The 16,847-nt window shown below is 49.0% G+C and overlaps 11 protein-coding genes across 11 annotated transcripts; 3 read left to right on the top strand and 8 right to left on the bottom strand.

Annotated features, from left to right (window-relative positions):
* Positions 1–2,381: 2,381 nt before the first annotated feature.
* On the bottom strand, positions 2,382–3,093 carry N7443_008191 (uncharacterized protein; the record flags this gene model as incomplete). Its single annotated transcript, XM_056888247.1, has 2 exons — positions 2,382–2,723; positions 2,782–3,093. The coding sequence occupies 2 exons, from the start codon at positions 3,091–3,093 to the stop codon at positions 2,382–2,384; spliced, it is 654 nt and encodes a 217-aa protein (XP_056739938.1).
* A 29-nt stretch (positions 3,094–3,122) lies between these two features.
* N7443_008190 (uncharacterized protein) lies at positions 3,123–3,824 on the bottom strand (the record flags this gene model as incomplete). Its single annotated transcript, XM_056888246.1, has 2 exons — positions 3,123–3,498; positions 3,556–3,824. The coding sequence occupies 2 exons, from the start codon at positions 3,822–3,824 to the stop codon at positions 3,123–3,125; spliced, it is 645 nt and encodes a 214-aa protein (XP_056739937.1).
* Positions 3,825–4,220: 396 nt separating this feature from the next.
* On the top strand, positions 4,221–4,590 carry N7443_008189 (uncharacterized protein; the record flags this gene model as incomplete). The annotated part of the gene is made up of 2 exons (XM_056888245.1): positions 4,221–4,357; positions 4,413–4,590. 2 exons carry the CDS (start codon positions 4,221–4,223, stop codon positions 4,588–4,590), a joined length of 315 nt encoding a protein of 104 aa, XP_056739936.1.
* A 1,556-nt stretch (positions 4,591–6,146) lies between these two features.
* On the bottom strand, positions 6,147–6,545 carry N7443_008188 (uncharacterized protein; the record flags this gene model as incomplete). The annotated part of the gene is made up of 1 exon (XM_056888244.1): positions 6,147–6,545. The coding sequence occupies one exon, from the start codon at positions 6,543–6,545 to the stop codon at positions 6,147–6,149; it is 399 nt and encodes a 132-aa protein (XP_056739935.1).
* A 693-nt stretch (positions 6,546–7,238) lies between these two features.
* N7443_008187 (uncharacterized protein) lies at positions 7,239–7,882 on the top strand (the record flags this gene model as incomplete). Its single annotated transcript, XM_056888243.1, has 2 exons — positions 7,239–7,514; positions 7,574–7,882. 2 exons carry the CDS (start codon positions 7,239–7,241, stop codon positions 7,880–7,882), a joined length of 585 nt encoding a protein of 194 aa, XP_056739934.1.
* Positions 7,883–8,125: 243 nt separating this feature from the next.
* On the bottom strand, positions 8,126–9,223 carry N7443_008186 (uncharacterized protein; the record flags this gene model as incomplete). Its single annotated transcript, XM_056888242.1, has 4 exons — positions 8,126–8,242; positions 8,297–8,481; positions 8,542–8,641; positions 8,699–9,223. The coding sequence occupies 4 exons, from the start codon at positions 9,221–9,223 to the stop codon at positions 8,126–8,128; spliced, it is 927 nt and encodes a 308-aa protein (XP_056739933.1).
* Positions 9,224–9,764: 541 nt separating this feature from the next.
* On the bottom strand, positions 9,765–10,532 carry N7443_008185 (RlpA-like double-psi beta-barrel domain-containing protein; the record flags this gene model as incomplete). The annotated part of the gene is made up of 1 exon (XM_056888241.1): positions 9,765–10,532. The coding sequence occupies one exon, from the start codon at positions 10,530–10,532 to the stop codon at positions 9,765–9,767; it is 768 nt and encodes a 255-aa protein (XP_056739932.1).
* A 610-nt stretch (positions 10,533–11,142) lies between these two features.
* Positions 11,143–12,196, bottom strand: N7443_008184 (uncharacterized protein; the record flags this gene model as incomplete). The annotated part of the gene is made up of 2 exons (XM_056888240.1): positions 11,143–11,431; positions 11,481–12,196. 2 exons carry the CDS (start codon positions 12,194–12,196, stop codon positions 11,143–11,145), a joined length of 1,005 nt encoding a protein of 334 aa, XP_056739931.1.
* A 474-nt stretch (positions 12,197–12,670) lies between these two features.
* Positions 12,671–14,179, top strand: N7443_008183 (ankyrin repeat domain-containing protein; the record flags this gene model as incomplete). The annotated part of the gene is made up of 1 exon (XM_056888239.1): positions 12,671–14,179. The coding sequence occupies one exon, from the start codon at positions 12,671–12,673 to the stop codon at positions 14,177–14,179; it is 1,509 nt and encodes a 502-aa protein (XP_056739930.1).
* Positions 14,180–14,668: 489 nt separating this feature from the next.
* N7443_008182 (uncharacterized protein) lies at positions 14,669–14,872 on the bottom strand (the record flags this gene model as incomplete). The annotated part of the gene is made up of 1 exon (XM_056888238.1): positions 14,669–14,872. The coding sequence occupies one exon, from the start codon at positions 14,870–14,872 to the stop codon at positions 14,669–14,671; it is 204 nt and encodes a 67-aa protein (XP_056739929.1).
* A 463-nt stretch (positions 14,873–15,335) lies between these two features.
* N7443_008181 (uncharacterized protein) lies at positions 15,336–15,815 on the bottom strand (the record flags this gene model as incomplete). The annotated part of the gene is made up of 2 exons (XM_056888237.1): positions 15,336–15,734; positions 15,789–15,815. 2 exons carry the CDS (start codon positions 15,813–15,815, stop codon positions 15,336–15,338), a joined length of 426 nt encoding a protein of 141 aa, XP_056739928.1.
* Between the last annotated feature and the right edge of the window lie 1,032 nt (positions 15,816–16,847).

Here is a 16,847-nt window from a genome sequence, read left to right as displayed (position 1 = left end):
GCTTTTGGTCTTGTTTGCGCCATTGATTTGCTTTGCCAAACTGCATCGTGGCAACATTATCTTGTACAACAATTGCCGCTTTCCTCTTTACATTGAAGGTGTGGATCATGTCACATACCTAGACACAGAGCTAGGACCACAACAGAGCCATCTTCTCCCTTACCGCCTCTCTATTAATGGTACTGGTAACTCTCTCAAAGTCTCCACGCGCTGGAGGAGCCCCAAAGTTACCCAGATAGAGTATAGCGCTTGTTTTGGAAATGGAATCAAGAATCACTGTGGTCCTCTCAACAAGATCTACTATGATCTTTCTAAAATCAATGATCCATCCAATGATGAATATGGGGTCCGCATTGAACCTACCTTTTCTGAGTGCGTGACGATTGATTGTCCCTTGAACGCTTATCGATGTGGATCCACCTACTATCAGCCTGACGACAATTTTGCAACCAAGAGTTGTGAAGTGGGTACGGACCTGAAGGTCACTTTTTGTCCGAATTCGAGAGCATAGATTAGTTGCCGGCAGCTACCTCAAATATGTCCGATCGGCCTTTAATGGTTATGAGAGTGTCGGTTGCTGTACTGTACACAAGTGATTTTGCAGTAAAGGAACGTGATATATTAAATCTTAGATGGCTGGACATGGCAGACGATACGGAATAGAATCTTTGCCATTATGAGATTGTTCTGGGATAGAGCAATGAGCTCACTGAAAGCCAGACGTACGGCCTTCAATGTCCTTCAAAGAGATACGTTATTAGCAATATTGGCAATCAAGTCTTTTGGAAACGTATAGAAGGTACAACATTACTTTATTTCCTTTCTTGGTTTGCTCCAGGCTTCAAGAACCTCGCAGACCCGCGCCATCTGGGCAGTTCAATATCGCCAAAGGCAATAGGCCTCGACAGGTTTCGGCGAGGCTCTAAGGTCGTCCAAAGAATTATTATATTCGTATGGAAGTCGCATGTATTTACACGATATTGGTACCCTGCATATCGTCAAAATTTTTGTACTCCAGATTGATGTACAAGTGTGATTCTCAAATTTAGAGTATGTGAAAGGGCAGTTACAGTAGTTTTCGAAATCAGTTATACCTCATTCCCGGAAAATAAATCCGTCCTGTGTGAGCTCTGATTGGATAAAGCCTTCAAGGGTCTCATTTCAGACCGCTTTCTATAATAATCTGTGTATTTTACAATACAATCTTGGGACTGCGGGGGATGTATTTTACACGAAACTGCTCATACACACGCTACCGTGGCCCCCTTCTTCCCTTTCGTAACAACTGCCTGAAACATTGCATTTACAAATCTTTCCAGTTTGGCTCCCTATCACTCCAAAGCGAAGCGACATGGCTCCAAGACTCTCTCCTGCAAAGCTCGTTCTCATTCATGATATGATAGAGAGCCAGTCCTTCACCGCATCTGAAATGGCGGAACAGGCTGAATGTAACAAGCTGACCATCATCAACATCCGCAGAAACTTACGACAATTTGGAAGTATTTACGCCCCTCAAACCCGAGTAGGTCGGAAACGAACTGTGACACCCCTGATGATCGAAGCCCTCTGTGATCATCTATGTGAGAAACCTGGCCTGTACCTCGATGAGATGGCTGTATTCCTCTGGGACGAGTTTCAGACCATGGTTACAACCTCCAGCATTAGGAGAGCCCTTATCGCTAAAGGTTGGTCGAAAAAGACTGCACGTCAACGTGCTAGAGAGCAAAATGCTGATTTGCGAGATTACTATCTGCATAATCTGTCGGACTTCAAATCGTACCACCTCGTATATGTTGATGAATCTGGATGTGATAAACGCGTTGGGTTTAGACGGACAGGTTGGCACCACTTGGCAAGGCCCCTTTGCAAGTGACGCAATTCCATCGTGACCAGAGATACCAGATATTGCCCGCTTATGCACAGGATGGGATTGTTCTCTCACGTGTCTTCCGCGGTTCTACGGATGCCACCGTATTTGAAGACTTTATAGCCCAATTACTTCAGCATTGCGGAAGATGGCCAGAACCTAAATCTGTCCTCGTTGTGGACAACGCATCATTTCACCGGTCGGAGCGACTTGTAAAAATGTGTGAAGACGCAGGTGTGAAGCTAATCTATTTGCCACCTTACTCTGAACCCAATCGAAGAGATTTTTGCCGAACTCAAGGGATTCATTCGGCGTAACTGGATTTACTACGAAAAAGATCGCGAGAGAGGATTTGATGCCTTCCTTGAATGGTGTATTAATGTGGTGGGTGCAAAAGAAGAGAGCGCTAGAGGCCATTTTCGGCATGCAGGGTTGAAGATCGAACATGTCTCTGGAAGTTGTTACTGTAGGTCCCAGCTGGGGACGAGTTCCCCACGAACACTCACAGCCTAGCCTACTCATTGAACCAAGGGTCATCCAGGACCTGTCTCGCTGATGCTCTTGCCAACGGTTCAAAACACAGCAGCCTTCCAATGAGTTTTCCAAGCCTCTCTATATCCTCTCTTGTGAGATCGGGGCTCTGGCGTCCGTCAAAATACACTTCTTCCAGCCATTCTTGCAAGTTGGGCCCGGGGCTTTCCGCGGTCACGTCGTCCCCTTTATCCATCGTATCCCAGATCTTTTGCCATCGTTTAGGTAGATCGTCACTTGCCATCTCGTGCATTTGACCGATGAGAATTGCGGGTGTTATTAAGAAGGTGTCAAAAGGTGGCTGGCCAGTGAAAAGTTCAAATAGCTGTCATGGTTATCAGTTTAGTCGTATATAGCGTTTAGACTTGTATCATTTCACGCACCATGCAGCCCATACTCCACAAGTCAACACGATGATCAATTTTATCCTGGAATATAACTTCGGGTGCTCGAACAGACAAAGGTGTGTGGAGCGTTTGAGGAACGGCAGGACATAAGAATGATTCCCCGAAGTCAATTATTTTGATCGACTGAGCCGAGTTCCAAAGGCGGCTTCGATATGAGGTAGGCTTTACGATATATTCCGGCACGCCGAGTTCATGTTCTTTCCCATCGCGCCTTTGGACCCGACCTGTTTCAGGTTTTCCCAACATCTCAAAAAAAGCATCCTCGGTTACCTTGTCCAAGCAAGGCATGGTGAAGGCCAAATTGCGAGTGTGCAAATCTATTTCAGGTGAGAATTTTCCGATTTCTTCCCAAGTGAGTGGATGATAGTACCTCCATGTCCAATATTTCGTTGGTGCAGATCATGAAGCCCGGCAAGACTTTGCTTGGCAATAAATTTGGCAAGCCTTCCGGGGAGTCTCCCACTGGAGAAGTGTGCATCAATTACGTCCGCAATGTTTGGTCCCAGAAGTTCATAAACGAGGCATTTATGAAATCCATTTGGACCCGTTAGCTCAAAATCATCGAGCAACTGCACCACATGCGTCAGACTCGAGTGATAAGATGCCAGTTCCTTCAGAGTTTGGAGCTCTCGTGTTTCCCTATCATGATGCTTTTCTGCAGTAGAAATTTTCAAAGCGACGTAAGTCTCTGTCCTGCAAGGGTCAAGTTCGATTAGCTGGGACTACCGTGCATACATTTGTATGTATTACCTTTGATCTCTCGCGGCCCAAACTGTCGAGTAGCCACCCCATCCTAATTTATGCAACACCTTATACCTTCCAGATTTAAGGCATTCTCCCAAGGTGACTGGGTGGTAACCGCCTTGTCGGTAGCGATGAAGTGGCTCCGCATCAATCGGGCAAATATAAGTGGGCCGGTCCATCAGACTCTTGTCGGCATGGGTAGACATGGACTTGAGGGCAATGTAAGGACTTCTCAAGGGAAAAATACGTCTCGGTAGAACGCAGACGATGCTCATCACGCTAAACCGATATCGTCGGTGCGGATTATGGTAATATCGTCAGGAGTTCTAGCGCCGTGAGTTAGATGACGTGGCAACAATAGCCAATCACATGATCTGAAAAGCAGCCTCCGACTTTCAAGCGGCAATTGATTGGTCAGCAGCGCACCTTTAAAAATATCTCAAACGTGTCAGTATGAGACGGGCGCCTATGCACATTTAAAGAAGTGATACTAGCCATTGGAGCACCATACCAGAGCTAGAAAAGCGCGATATGGCGGCGCTAACCAGGCTTATGCAATCTGAGGAAAGGATGTATATATTGATGCCTTGCTGCTCTTGGGAGATACTACTACGAAGTTTGACACTTATTGATTTAATACCATCTGAACCTTTAGGAGCTCGGATATCACCATGTCTCCCATTCCTCGCCATGCTGTTAAATTCACCCAGAGAATCCGCAACTCTGTTCTGCGTAATCGTACCCTCACCCTCATCGAAACCGCTACGGAGAAGCCCGACCTAGCGCATTTCACTATCGCTACCCTCAAGTAAGCAAAATGTCAATACTATAAGGTGATTATATCCAAGAACTTACCATTGCAGAAATCCGTCGCACACTAGTCATACCGACCTCAAGGAGCACACCACAGCATTATTAGCAACCGAGGAACAATACAAGAACAAGAAAGTCCAGCCGGTTCATATTTACCATAATAAAGAGGGGTGCTATACTGGCCATGTTCTGTATGCTGAAAGAGATATGAAACCGTCGGATGAATAAAGCCACTACGATGGCATTTTGAACACTATTCCCGATATTATGTTCAGAATGCAATAATGATCTCTGTTGGCTGACGCTTGCCCGTATGTCAATACGAACATTTTCTTTTGGTTGTAACCTCATAGTGCGTAGAGGCATTGCCACTTGGCCATGCTTTCAGCCATTCTGAAAAAAATTTGTCTACTTTATGCTATCGACGGATGTACGGACACTAGTATCAAGGGAATTGGGCATTAATATTTTGAGGATCAGTTATCAAAAATCGTTGGGTACGTCCCTTGAGCTCGGACGGTTGACCATGGTAAATGATTTTGCTGCAAAGAACTCGACTTGTTGTCATCATATGGGCACCTGTAGCTTGTGTTGTCCAAGAATTGCGGGCATGAAGAGGCAGGCGTTTAGGATGATCCAGCTCCCCAGTGAGTACATAAATACGAAGACTGATACACTGTCAATTCGGCTGTACAGTTGTTCTCGAAATCGGCTTGACCATTAAAAACTTATTGAGTGTTATCACACCTATACTGTACCTCAATCCGTGTGTGTGTGAAAAAAAAAAAAAAAAATGGACGGCGCACCGGACGGAACTACTACAATGTACCAACACCCACCGAGGAAATATACTCCTAGGAGGAAAGTTGCCTTCTGATGATCAGAAGTGGACGCCGAACTTAGAGGCGGTACGGGCCTCAATATGATTCGCCGTCGCCACGAGCCGACTCGAGGCCACCTGAATATGCCGACGAATATAAATCACCCCCCTTTCGCCGATCTGACCCACCAACCAGCTCGTGTTACAGATGGTAGACGCGCTTCAACTGCCGAAAATAGGACGTTGAACAATTGGAGAAGCGCCTTCAAGCCAGCCTACTAACCCACGAGGATCCGCTGCGATACGGACATCTGAGATGACATATATTGCAAGGCTTTATATATGGGCTCTGAGGAGACACAGTACTATATGTATTATGACATGTAGAGTAGATCAGAGATAGTTGCCCTTTCGGCTTAGCCGCCGGGCGTTAATAAATTGTGTGTGTGTGTGTGTGTACCTCAATCCAGGAATTCTACTTCGACCGTTGCGTCGCAAAGACAGAAGATAAATATAGGTGAATAAGAGTAATCAGTTTCGCCGCTTTGCTTTCATAGAATCTTTCTCGAACCCTAAAGTGACACACACTAATCTATAATTGGCTTTGCTTTATCATCTCAAGTGTCGTTTTGAATCGAAAGGCGTAGATGCTATGAGACTACATCTCGTAAATTACAGGAACAAGTTTATGCTAACAGGACTTCACGTTCCTTCCTCGCGGCCAACCAAAAAATCTTTCAAGACAATATCAGATAAGAATTGCAAGGCGTCGGAAGTTTCAAAATAGAAGGAAGATAATTTACGTAAGCGTAGCATGAAGCGAAAATAAATACAGTAAATCAAAAATAAAAGTGTGGCATCCAAGTTGAAAGAAGTTGCATACCGAGTCAAGTGTCAGGCCAATGCTCAATTGTGCTTTTTTAATGACAGTCGTGTCATATCAGGCGTTCCAATATGTAATGGCCTATTTCTTTTTGTTTCTTGGGCTTGCAGACTTCTTCACTGGAGAATCTGTTCGCGGCCGAGGCCGAAGTCGCCGCAACCAGTCTTGCCGGGTTCTCTCTTGCTCCCTAGCTTTCTGTTCTTCGTACTCGCTGTTGAGGTCGGGGATCTGCGTCCACCAAGCCTTCTTTGGATCGAGGTACTGTTCACGGCGAGGCAATCGCAGGGTGACGTGGCTTGGGCCGGAGGAAGGTTTGGGGTAGATATTCCTTCTCGTAGCTTTGCTCTCTGGTCGGGAATATCGGCCAACGGCGCCGTCTAGTTTCGGAGATTGGGAGGTATAAGGCTCATCAAGAAGCCTCGCCGACTCGCAGCAATCTCCTTTGGGTCGGCGCTTCGTCCAGCGCGCTGACTGTGGCATGGCCTTGGGATGAAGAGGGTGTCCGAGAAACAACGCGCGCGTATACGCGTCCGCTCACGAATTCCCCGCCACTGGTCTAGCTGTTGTCGAGCTGCATAATGAGTCGGTCTCATCTCTTAAGTAATAGAAACACTGCGGACATTTCTCTCTTCAGATCCTCTCGACAGTTTGTGTGGGTCTGGTTATGATATAGTGCTACCCAATTCCTGGGCCATGAGATATAGAGAAACGGTGTAAGAAGCTTCACACTCTTCCGAACAGGGAACATCGGACCTGCAGGCTAGGCAAAAGTAATCCTGAGCTTGACAGTCTCAAGGCGCGTGACCGCTGGCTTGACCGTGTATCTACCAACACATGGGGCCGTTCATCCGCCTTTGATCCACCGTTGAACAACCGCCGCTCTTGGGCGTGTCCCTGTCCCAAGGGCCACGAATTGCCTGAGAGGAATAATCACGAAAATATGGTCGTCTCTGTATTTTCCCGACAGCATTGGGCGAGGCAAGGAGGGTAACAAAAGCTCGAGACCATTTCATATCGTCCCCGGACGGTCCCTTGCTGGCCGTTCTGTGGACCCGATTTTCGACGCGGGTGGAGCGTGCCATGGCCCTGACCAGTAATGAAAAACGCGCCATCAAAAGGCAGGAATGTCGGGAGGCCCTTGCTGCCCATATCTGTATTTCCCCCTCGCAAGCCATGGACAGAACCGACCGGAAAGGGCTAATGCCGATGATAGATGAAAGACTGGGCCTGCTCGTAGCCCCGAATGCCGTACGTCTCCAGCCATCGGCGCAGGACGGCTATGCATGGTCCGTTACCAAGTCCAAGGAAAGCCTTATCCAGACGAGCCTGAGCAATGGCTCTGTGGGCTTGTACCGGGCTATTCGGGAGGAGCTCGGGCGGTCTCTCGAGGCAGTATCCCCGCGGATCCTGAGGCAAGACGGCGAGGAGCACAGCACGCAGCCGGACACGGTGAGTGGGTTACACCCCCCCTCTTCTTTCCAGCCAACCGTCTGACAGCGGCTTTGTAGCGTCGACTTTCAGATGACGAGACAGAGAATGAATCGTTCACTGCGATTATTCGTCGACTCGAGCACGAGAATCAGGACCTTCGAACACAGCTTGCTCGCGCCAGGGAGGAGTCGGAACAAGCACGACGACACCATCAAGACTGGGAAGCGAAAGCCTGTCGATTGGCAAATGACAATGGGATTGCTCGTGTCTCCGAGAGAAGGCTCAAAAGCCAAGTGAGTCGCATGCAAAGGGCGGTCTCCGGGGCAGTGCGGCTGTTGGAAGATCATACACCTGGGGAGAGTTCTCGAATTTCCTTGGAGGAATAGCGAATAGCTCCTTAACAGCAGTTGATTTCTGTGGAGGTTGAGTGCTGAATGGTTATGAATCGCAAGCCAGCAAGTCGGTTCTTCTCGGATCGTTCTCCTAGGGATTACGTGCGGTGCGTCTAGACGATACGGCTCTGTGCTCTGCATCAGAGTGGAAATGGTATATTTCTACGGCTGAATTGGGAATATGACTTGTGGGAACGGTATTCTACTATACCCCCGAAATGCGGCACAGTATTGATGTCACAGGGGATTCTCCTTCTGGGCTGGGAAGCTAAAGTTATGAAGAGCAGTCTTGTTCACCACGCTGACCAATGATTTCAGCTCTCCTCCATCATTTGACTGTGTGAAAAACTCATCCTGGTAGTCGCGCATTAGGGTAACCATATATGACCTTTGGCATGACAAACCTACCTGTAACAGACGATCCAAAGGCTCGGTTCTCAGCTTCTCCGGCAACCCTTGAGCCGCCGGGCTCCACGCGTGGTGGGCCCCGTTTTTTTTCATCAGACGGAGGACAGTTTCTGCCAGCTTGCGCAGCTTCAGAGTATCCGCATTCATCACTGACGGGTCAATGTCACAGCTCCTTTCCACTCCAGCTAAGGACGAGTCAGAAACCTAGTCAGGCAAAAGGAGCTCTGACACGTAGTGAGACTCACCGATTTTCACCGCGCCCGCCTCCGTGAACAGAATTTGGTCGTTGTCGAGGGTGGCTAGGGCCTTCCCTCGGTCACGAAGATGCTGGATACCTTTCAGAATCTGCTTAGTCTTAGCAATCTGCCAACAATCCATAAGACGTGAGGATAAGGGTCCCACCGCGTGAACAATCGAGGCAATCTCAACTTCACTGATTGTGCATGCCGAGCCCAGCACTTGGGTCAAGGAGAACTCGGTCGGCTCCCAGATCAGGAACGAGCGATTGGCATGTCGATAGCACCGAACTAGATGGAGGAAGCTGGGGTGAATGACTCGGTTGACCGTTTCGACTACGTGCGCGACCGACGACGGGTCCTGCCTGAGTTGCTGCACATTGACCAACTCGGCGTAATTTCCGCGGCGCCGTGCCAAACACACTTGCCGTTTTGGGAACGACAAGACCTCTTCGTATGTCGACCAAGGATTCTCCGACAGGGTTGGGATCTGCGGCGGCGGGAGGGGATCCTTTGGACGGGACGGCCTGGGCATAGCCAACGGCGGTGGAGTGGCCGGCGGCTTTGCTGCTTCTTTCTGCTTGGCCTCCGGAGGCGATGCGAGCGTGTTAGATGAATTGCCACTTGCAGAGTACGTGAAGGCGCCGAGGTTCCATTGGGTCAGCGGCCGGCTCCGCTGGTTGGAAGTCATTGCGGCGATTTGATCAGGCGCCGATGGAACTTGTCGATTCCGGTATCCTCTATGGACTGCGGGCTAGGGCGTTTTATTGAATGCTATACGAGAAGAGAGATGTAGAAGATATATCTGAAGCGGTATACACAGGACTCAGAAGCTAACTAATAACGTAATGAACATGTCAATGGAGCCTTGCCGTTGGCAATGAGATGAAGGCCACTGATCACGGACGGATCGCTGCAATCTTAGTTAACCGGGCCCAGTTTCTAGCTCGGACGTATCTAGGAGTTTACCTGAAGAATGCACCTGAGTCTTCAACGCATGGGTGGCGGGGGTGGAAGAAAATCCCTAGAGCGTCTGTTGACGGCTGGAGGTCCCGGAGGCTCCATCGCACGGTCTTTGTAGAGAACACAAAAGTCGCCTTCTACACTCTAACACGGAACTGGTTCGTTTCTCGTCGTGATGCTTCATTGTTCATGACATATCCATATACACATTGTTTCGAACAAAAAAAAAAGATCATATAGAGAGTATATAGTGTAGCTACCAGAAAATCTCAAGTGCAGTACGGGTTAGAGCCACCTTGGCAGCTAGAACCAGAGGCACAAGTAACGCGAGGGGACCAGGCACTGCCAATACACTGTTCAAGCACATCCCCGCTGCATCGCCATACATTGTCTGAACAGGTTGTGGGCGATACGTCCAACCAGCCATCTGACGCAACGGTCATCGTCGGAGCCACAGATTGAGCCAAGGGTTGAACAGCGGCGGCGTCAAAATCAGTGGACCCAGATGCCGAGAGAGAGCCGGAGGAGCTGTCATCGAAATCGTATATCGACTCGTCAAGAATTTCCCAGGAAACAGCAACGTGACCATCGCTACAGGCGCTGCCTTCCGATAACTTGCTTAGGACAGTGTAGCTGAAGTCGAGACCCGGAGCGCCCTCTGCGTTCCAGATAGTGCTCAAGGAAGAGCCTACACCACAGCGCTGGCAGCCATCTCCTATGAAGAGCGCCATATCGGATCGCTGCCCATTAATCGAGACAATTACTTTTTTACCGCAGTATAAACTGGGATTTTCTCCAAGCTGAGTGTTGTTCATGGCAACCACATAGTTGGTGTTCATCTGATCAAGAGAGAGTAGGGTGGCAGAGCTACACATAACTCCGCCACTGTTTGGGTCCTCAAAATTGGTTCCGCACGCATCAACCTGCTCAATATCGTAGTAATATGTGCCAAACCCTTTACCACTATGAATGACAGACTGTGCAGAGGCACTGGGTATAACAAGAAAGCCGGCTGCCGCAAAGAGTTGGAGCAACATAATGTTTGACACCGGGGCCGTAAACCGTATAAGGCAATCATGCAATATTTATCGATGTTGACGATTCAAGCCATGGCGGGACAGTATGCATAAGAAGTGCTGAGAAAAAGAATGAATTTACTGTACTAGAAAGAACGAAACACTCGGGAAGATCTGTCCCAGTGACTTTTGTATTCATCTCTTCGAAAAGTATAATTTGCATACAGTCAACGTTCTTTCTTATCGCAATTCATTATATTTGCATTGTCTTCAAGGCAATACAGTATCTGCAATTGCACCTTTCAGACACGTGTTAGTGTATATAGTATATATTGCAGGGACCCAACTATATTTCAAGGGATATGTACGATACTAGGTGATGAAAGTATGACTTCTCGTAACCCGTGAATGGTATGTAACCAGAGTATACGGGTATACACCATGATGGCATTCATGGACGTTCAAACTCCCAAGAAGAAACGTGCAGGGTTATCGCCGCCTCGGTTACAACGACACCTTGGTCAAAAACAAGAGACGAACATCTAGTATTGATGAATGGCAAGAAAGCCATATGTAATCACACTCGATCCGCTTGCGACTACGTATCCAGCGCATTGCACACAGCAACGGATCATTGCGGTTGGAAACGAGATGGAGGCCGCCGGTTACGGTCGGATCGCTGCAGACGGGCCTGATCGGATGATATACCCAGCTGTGAGGTCTCTCGGGTTTCGCCTGATGAACGCGCCCGAGTGTTCAATGTATGGGCGGCGGGGGTCGAAGATGGGTCCAGAGGCGTCCGCTGACGGGCTTGCGGTCCCAGAGAGGAGACATCGGGTGGCGCATCGCGCATAATGATTTCCGGAGTAGACCGTCCAAGCGAGGGATCATAGGAGAATATTTGGAAAGTGTCGCGTCGACTGTGATCTGGTTAGCGGTGGTCCTCGAGTTGGCAACGTTGGGGCTTACCAGAAAGGACAGAAAAGGCTCGCCCTAGATTCGCGCGAGTGAAGCCAACGTTCAACACATTCCAGATGCGATGACCTGGAACAAGCGACGCATTGCACGTATCTGTTCTCGCTTGGTCCTTCTTGCAGCTGGTTGAGGCAGATTGGGCAATCTTCCAGGTCCTCGCGATGCGCAGAGGGTCCGAAGCTCTGGAGCTTGCACTCACCGCCTTCTTCTCGCACGCGGAGAATCGCCAGTGGTTGACCCGGTGAAACCTCCCACGGGACCTGACTACTGCGAAGATCATCAACCGTGAGATACCTTGGGGAACCATTGTCCCTTGCGACTCCTCTCGCGTTGTGTGACGCCAGGCTACCGTCGGCCGCTCCTCTTCTCGCCCGACGTAGTCGCGTAGCCTCCCTGCGATGATTTTCGGCGCTTTTTAACCAAATACCGCTCAAGCTATCTGCATGTCCTATATGCGATCGCTTGCAAAGCGCGAGAGGCGCAATCTCTTTGAGTGTAGATTCGAGAAGATCCACGGTAAAATGCTCTTCCAGAGCTGCCAGCTTCTCCCGAGTCTCGCCCAGGGCAGCTGTGCGCATGAGGCCCCGACATCGTGTTCCCTTTTTCGTAGTCCAGCAACACAGGTTGGCAGCCAATTCCTCTCGTAATTCCCGACGGACGGTTTCTCTCCAGTCGGTGGTTTCTGACCGCTGATATGTTGGCGTATTCATAGTGGTGCTTATCTAGGACAAGAATATGTATAGAATGGCAAAGATGCCTTGCGGGAGCTATATGTAGTTCGTCAACGAGGCGTAGCTCCCCAACCGAATACAGACCTGCAGGCTATGGATGCTATCGTAGGGCCCCTGGGAACGAACGTCTTGCTCCCGGGAGCAGATATTTCCTCCCAGGAATGTGTCACATCGTTCCTGGGAGCAACTGGGTCCGCTACTGGGACTGCAATCGCTCCGGGGAGCTTGATGATGTGCTCCCAGGATCACATCGCGCTACTCCTGGGAATAGCGAGCTGCTCCCAGGATCTCAAGAGACATTACGCGATAGATGTCTCGATATACTTTGGAGCTACGTCGCCTCTGGCTATATATTGTAGGTGAATCTATTTCATTTGCTTCCACTTTTGAACCTACAACACGCCTCTGAAGCTTTCCGGACTTTAGACTAGCGTCCTTCTCGAACTTTTCAGCATGGCCTATAATGACGATACGTGCGCACTTAACACCCCCAGGGGTGCTGGGGAGAATATCACTTCATGTGACACTCAATTCGAACTTGCCGAAATGTCCGAGCTCCTGTTTCTGAATCTTGAATTCCTCGACGATCTCACCTCTTCAACAATGAAAAAACTCGAGGAAGAAGAGGGATTCATGTATCCAGATCAGAAATTCATGCTCACCAAGGTCGCAATCAGCGCAGGCAGCTTTCTGCACCATGCGGCTCCCAGTACTACATATAGAGCTTCAGAGCTAAAGTGCTTGCAGAGGGTCAATTCGCAGCTTCCATTAAGATCTATTGATGTTCCATATCTCTTAGACTTCCTTGCCGTGGCGTTGTGTATCGCGATCAGCCGAGGGTATGACTTGGTCGTGAAGCGCATTCTCACTCTGCCGGACATCGACATCAATACCCGAAGAGCGAGAGATCAGAGCCCTCTTGAAATGGCTCTGAAGAATCAGCAATACTACATCTTTCAACTTCTCCTTGCGGACCCTCGAACTAAAATCAATCAAAAGAACAAGCTCGGCCAAACCCTCCTTCATCATGCGGTAGAATACAGGGATCTTGTGGCTGTTCAAATGCTTTTAGCACATGATGAGATTGACGTCAACTGTCTGAATGCTGAAGGAGACGATGCACTTCTTCTAGCTGTGGCAACCTATGAGGAGTATCTGCCCGGCATTGGTCTCTTACCAATTATTGAACGCCTCATCTCTACTCCTAGCATCAACGTGAACCAGCAAGATAGCGACGGACGATCGGCCCTCTGGCATGCTGTCGATTTTGGCCATAAGAGGCTTGTTGAAATCTTTACACGTGCTGATCATGTTGACTGGAACCTGCCTGATCACCAAGGCTTCACTCCACTTGCCCGTGCTGCCGAGAATGGCAATCTACACATGGCCGGTCTCCTTTTACTGCAGTCTAGGGTATGCGTCAACGCTGGTCTACGGCGGGTGGTGCCTCCACTCTGGGTAGCATGCCGGGCAGGGCAAGAGTCAATAGTGAGCTTACTTCTGGACCACAACTCAATCAACATCAACGAGAAAAGCCCAGAAGGAACCTCGTCTCTGCAGGTGGCATTGACTATGCACCATCTGCCAATCGTGCGTCTACTACTCGACCAGGAAGGCAAATTAGCAATCAATGATCAAGGCCCGCAGTGTTGGACTGCTCTGATTTTCGCTGCCGCTGGAGGCTTCTGTTGCGCCATAGATCGTTTGCTTGCATTTCCTGGTATCGATATCCATTCAGTTGACGATTGTGGCCGCGCAGCTTTGTGGTGGGCGGCAGCAGGCGGGCACACTGAGTGTGTCAAATTGTTGATCAAGCAACCTCGCTTGGATGTTGCAGCTCGCGATTTTAATCACAAAAGCGCCATGGACGTTGCAAAAGAGCGTGGCCACTGGGACACAGTTGGTCCACTTCAAGCAGCAGCGATGTGGTACTTTCTTCTATGGACTTTGTGTCGACGCTAATATTGTTGTACAATACTCTGTGATGGTTGCCACGTTGCTGAGTGTCTACGGGAATGAGATTTACGGTACCTATAGTATAATGCACAGCTCATAATATTTTTTCTACGCGAGAATATAAAACGCCCTTCTAGCTGCCAGTTCATCGGGAAAGACACTATTTTTCTGTGCATAGATGTACCTAGTACTGTGCTGTACTGTGGCAGCCTCATAGTGAATTCCAATATATGGGCCTCGCGGCTTCGGGCTCGCGTCACTGCCAGTACATACAATAGCGAGTCCACATGTTTTGGCTGTGTTAGACATGTCTTGCTGCTTACAAGTCTGACCTTGCAGTCTAGTATTTTTAAACTTCACTCGAGTCGGCGTTACACGACGACAAATATCTCTAGTTGAAATCTATTTGAGGAATTGAGGATCGAACAAGCCCTACACTGTCGTTGCACGGAGGAATAGTTCCACGTAGCATGTCCAACCGGCGCAAAGCCTGGATCATACGGGATAGTTTGGCCGCTTCAGCCGCGAGTTCTTCAGGTTGCGGTTAGCCGAGTCTACCTTGGTGAAGTACATTGAGTAAGACAAACCTGCCAGTGCCTCCCGACTTGCGCTTGCTGTCCGATCCGCAAGACTCGGCTCGGGTGACGGAGCCTGGGATCTTCTAGCTCGCTCAATATCCATGGATATATTGTTGGCCATGATGTCTCGCTGTGGTACCGGGTTAAAAACTTGCAAATTTGATGGCGACATATGCAGCGCAGAATGGAGTAAATGCGTCTGCCTCTGTGCGGGGCCATGAGAATTTGTAGCCGCCATCTTTGGTTGCTTCGATGCCTTCCAGGACGATGGTGAATGGCTGTGCGGATATTAAATAGACATTATATAAGGCCTGCCTCGAGACAAAGCATACGCTAGGCGAATTTGCGGATTTAAATTCGTTTAAACAAAGGGAAGCAGTAGCTCATGCAGAAAGATCCTGAGTTGTTGACCATGCTTCTGCGAGGACCCACGGCCGTTGATTAGAATCCAACCACGCTTTGACCGTTTAGGGTACTTATTGTCCACGCAAAGATAGGCGATACCAGAAGAAGCTCACGAACGATGAGAAAAGTAACAAGCACAGAAATGTAAACATTGTTGAAGCAGCTTTGAATGAACTATATCACATTTCAGACGCGCTCACTGCAGGTTTCTGGGGAGCTTGATCTTGGTTAGCCAGCTCGAAAGGGGTTGAAGCCTCGCTTGAACACCTTGACGTCCTGTGATTGATGACCTTGCTGCTGTCCAACCGGTGCACCACCGCGTTCAGGACCGCCTCGAAGCTCTGGGAGCCCTGTTTATCCTCTTCGACGCCTTTTTGCTTGATCAGATGGTCCGTCACGAGACCCAAATTTTGACACACTTCATAGAGGATGTCGGCAAGCTTAGTAGCCTCTTGTAGCTCGTTTGTGGCATGCATGAGGTTCTCTTGGGTCGCCGCGAGCTCTTGCTCTAGCTGCGTCTGAATTTGCTCCGTACGAAGCGTCCAGACTTTGAGCGATGCAATCATGCGGAGCACGCCCTACATTCGTAGTCAGTACCCACATTGCTGGTACTGTAAAATAAAGATGCTTACTGAGTAGTCCAGAGTACTGGAAGTCATTGCTGATGAGGCGGGCTTTTGTCAACGATTGAGGTGTCCGATGAAAGTGACTTTTTGAATCTTGAGACATCAACGATACTGTATGTGGAAATGATGAATTTATAACGGAGGAGCAAATATCACAACAATCTGGGACCTGAAAAGTGGTGATGATCTGCAGTAAGCATACTGATTGTGATCTGCTTCACAGCATCAACGTTTATATGGCCACCAAGGAAACCGCCACCATCGAGACAGGAGAGGGTCGGCCGACGGTCGCAACTATGCACCAGATCGTTCATCTGGTCGTGCTGTCATAAGCTGTGCAATCCGCTCTCCAGATACTGAGCGAATAACAGGATCAAGCAGCTTTAGTAAACGACGAGCTGCTGTATATCTCCCTTCCAACCCTACTCATTCTACTGTATGACTCTTCACAGTGTCCAACTCCTTTTCCAAGACCGGCGGTTCCCACACGACCGCGACAACGGCTACTATATCCTCACCGAGTAATGATTCGACTACTTTCTCGACTTGCAAGCTTGCTTGGACTGGAGGTGGTACACATCGTCATCGTTCGCCGGCCTCAGGATGGAGAACGCCGCATTATACAGTCGACCTTTCCGCCGGATTATCCGACGGTATGACTTCAAGAACCTGATCCCTGGGTAGAATACCATTGATAATGAAACAGGAAATTACCCTGACTTTCGAGGAAAGCGATGAGGAAGCGTACCACAACGACGTCAAAATGGGTGCCGAGGCGGAATTTTGTCAATGAACGACCTGGCGCGGGAATGGTGGTCAGATGGCGGACAAGCCATATACTACAGGAATATTCTGATATTTATTTACAATCGTATCTTTGAGTCTGAAGTACTGTAAGGTATCTATGTCGGGGCATCTCAGGTCGAAGGATGCGGCCATTTGGACCTCCCAGAGGCGGTTATTCTCGGTAGATGTCTTTCGCTGTGGCATAGTGAACACAAGCATTGGCGGGCTAGGCCGAGGGCTCCGACCGGTGGATCATGTCGGAATGTTTTGTATGCAACC

This window comes from Penicillium atrosanguineum, assembly GCF_028827265.1.
Source record: "Penicillium atrosanguineum strain IBT 20685 chromosome Unknown utg000006l_segment0_segment0, whole genome shotgun sequence".
Classification (NCBI taxonomy): Eukaryota; Fungi; Ascomycota; class Eurotiomycetes; order Eurotiales; family Aspergillaceae; genus Penicillium; species Penicillium atrosanguineum.
Note: the sequence above shows the minus strand (reverse complement) of the source record. Positions and strands in the feature narration are given on the sequence as shown.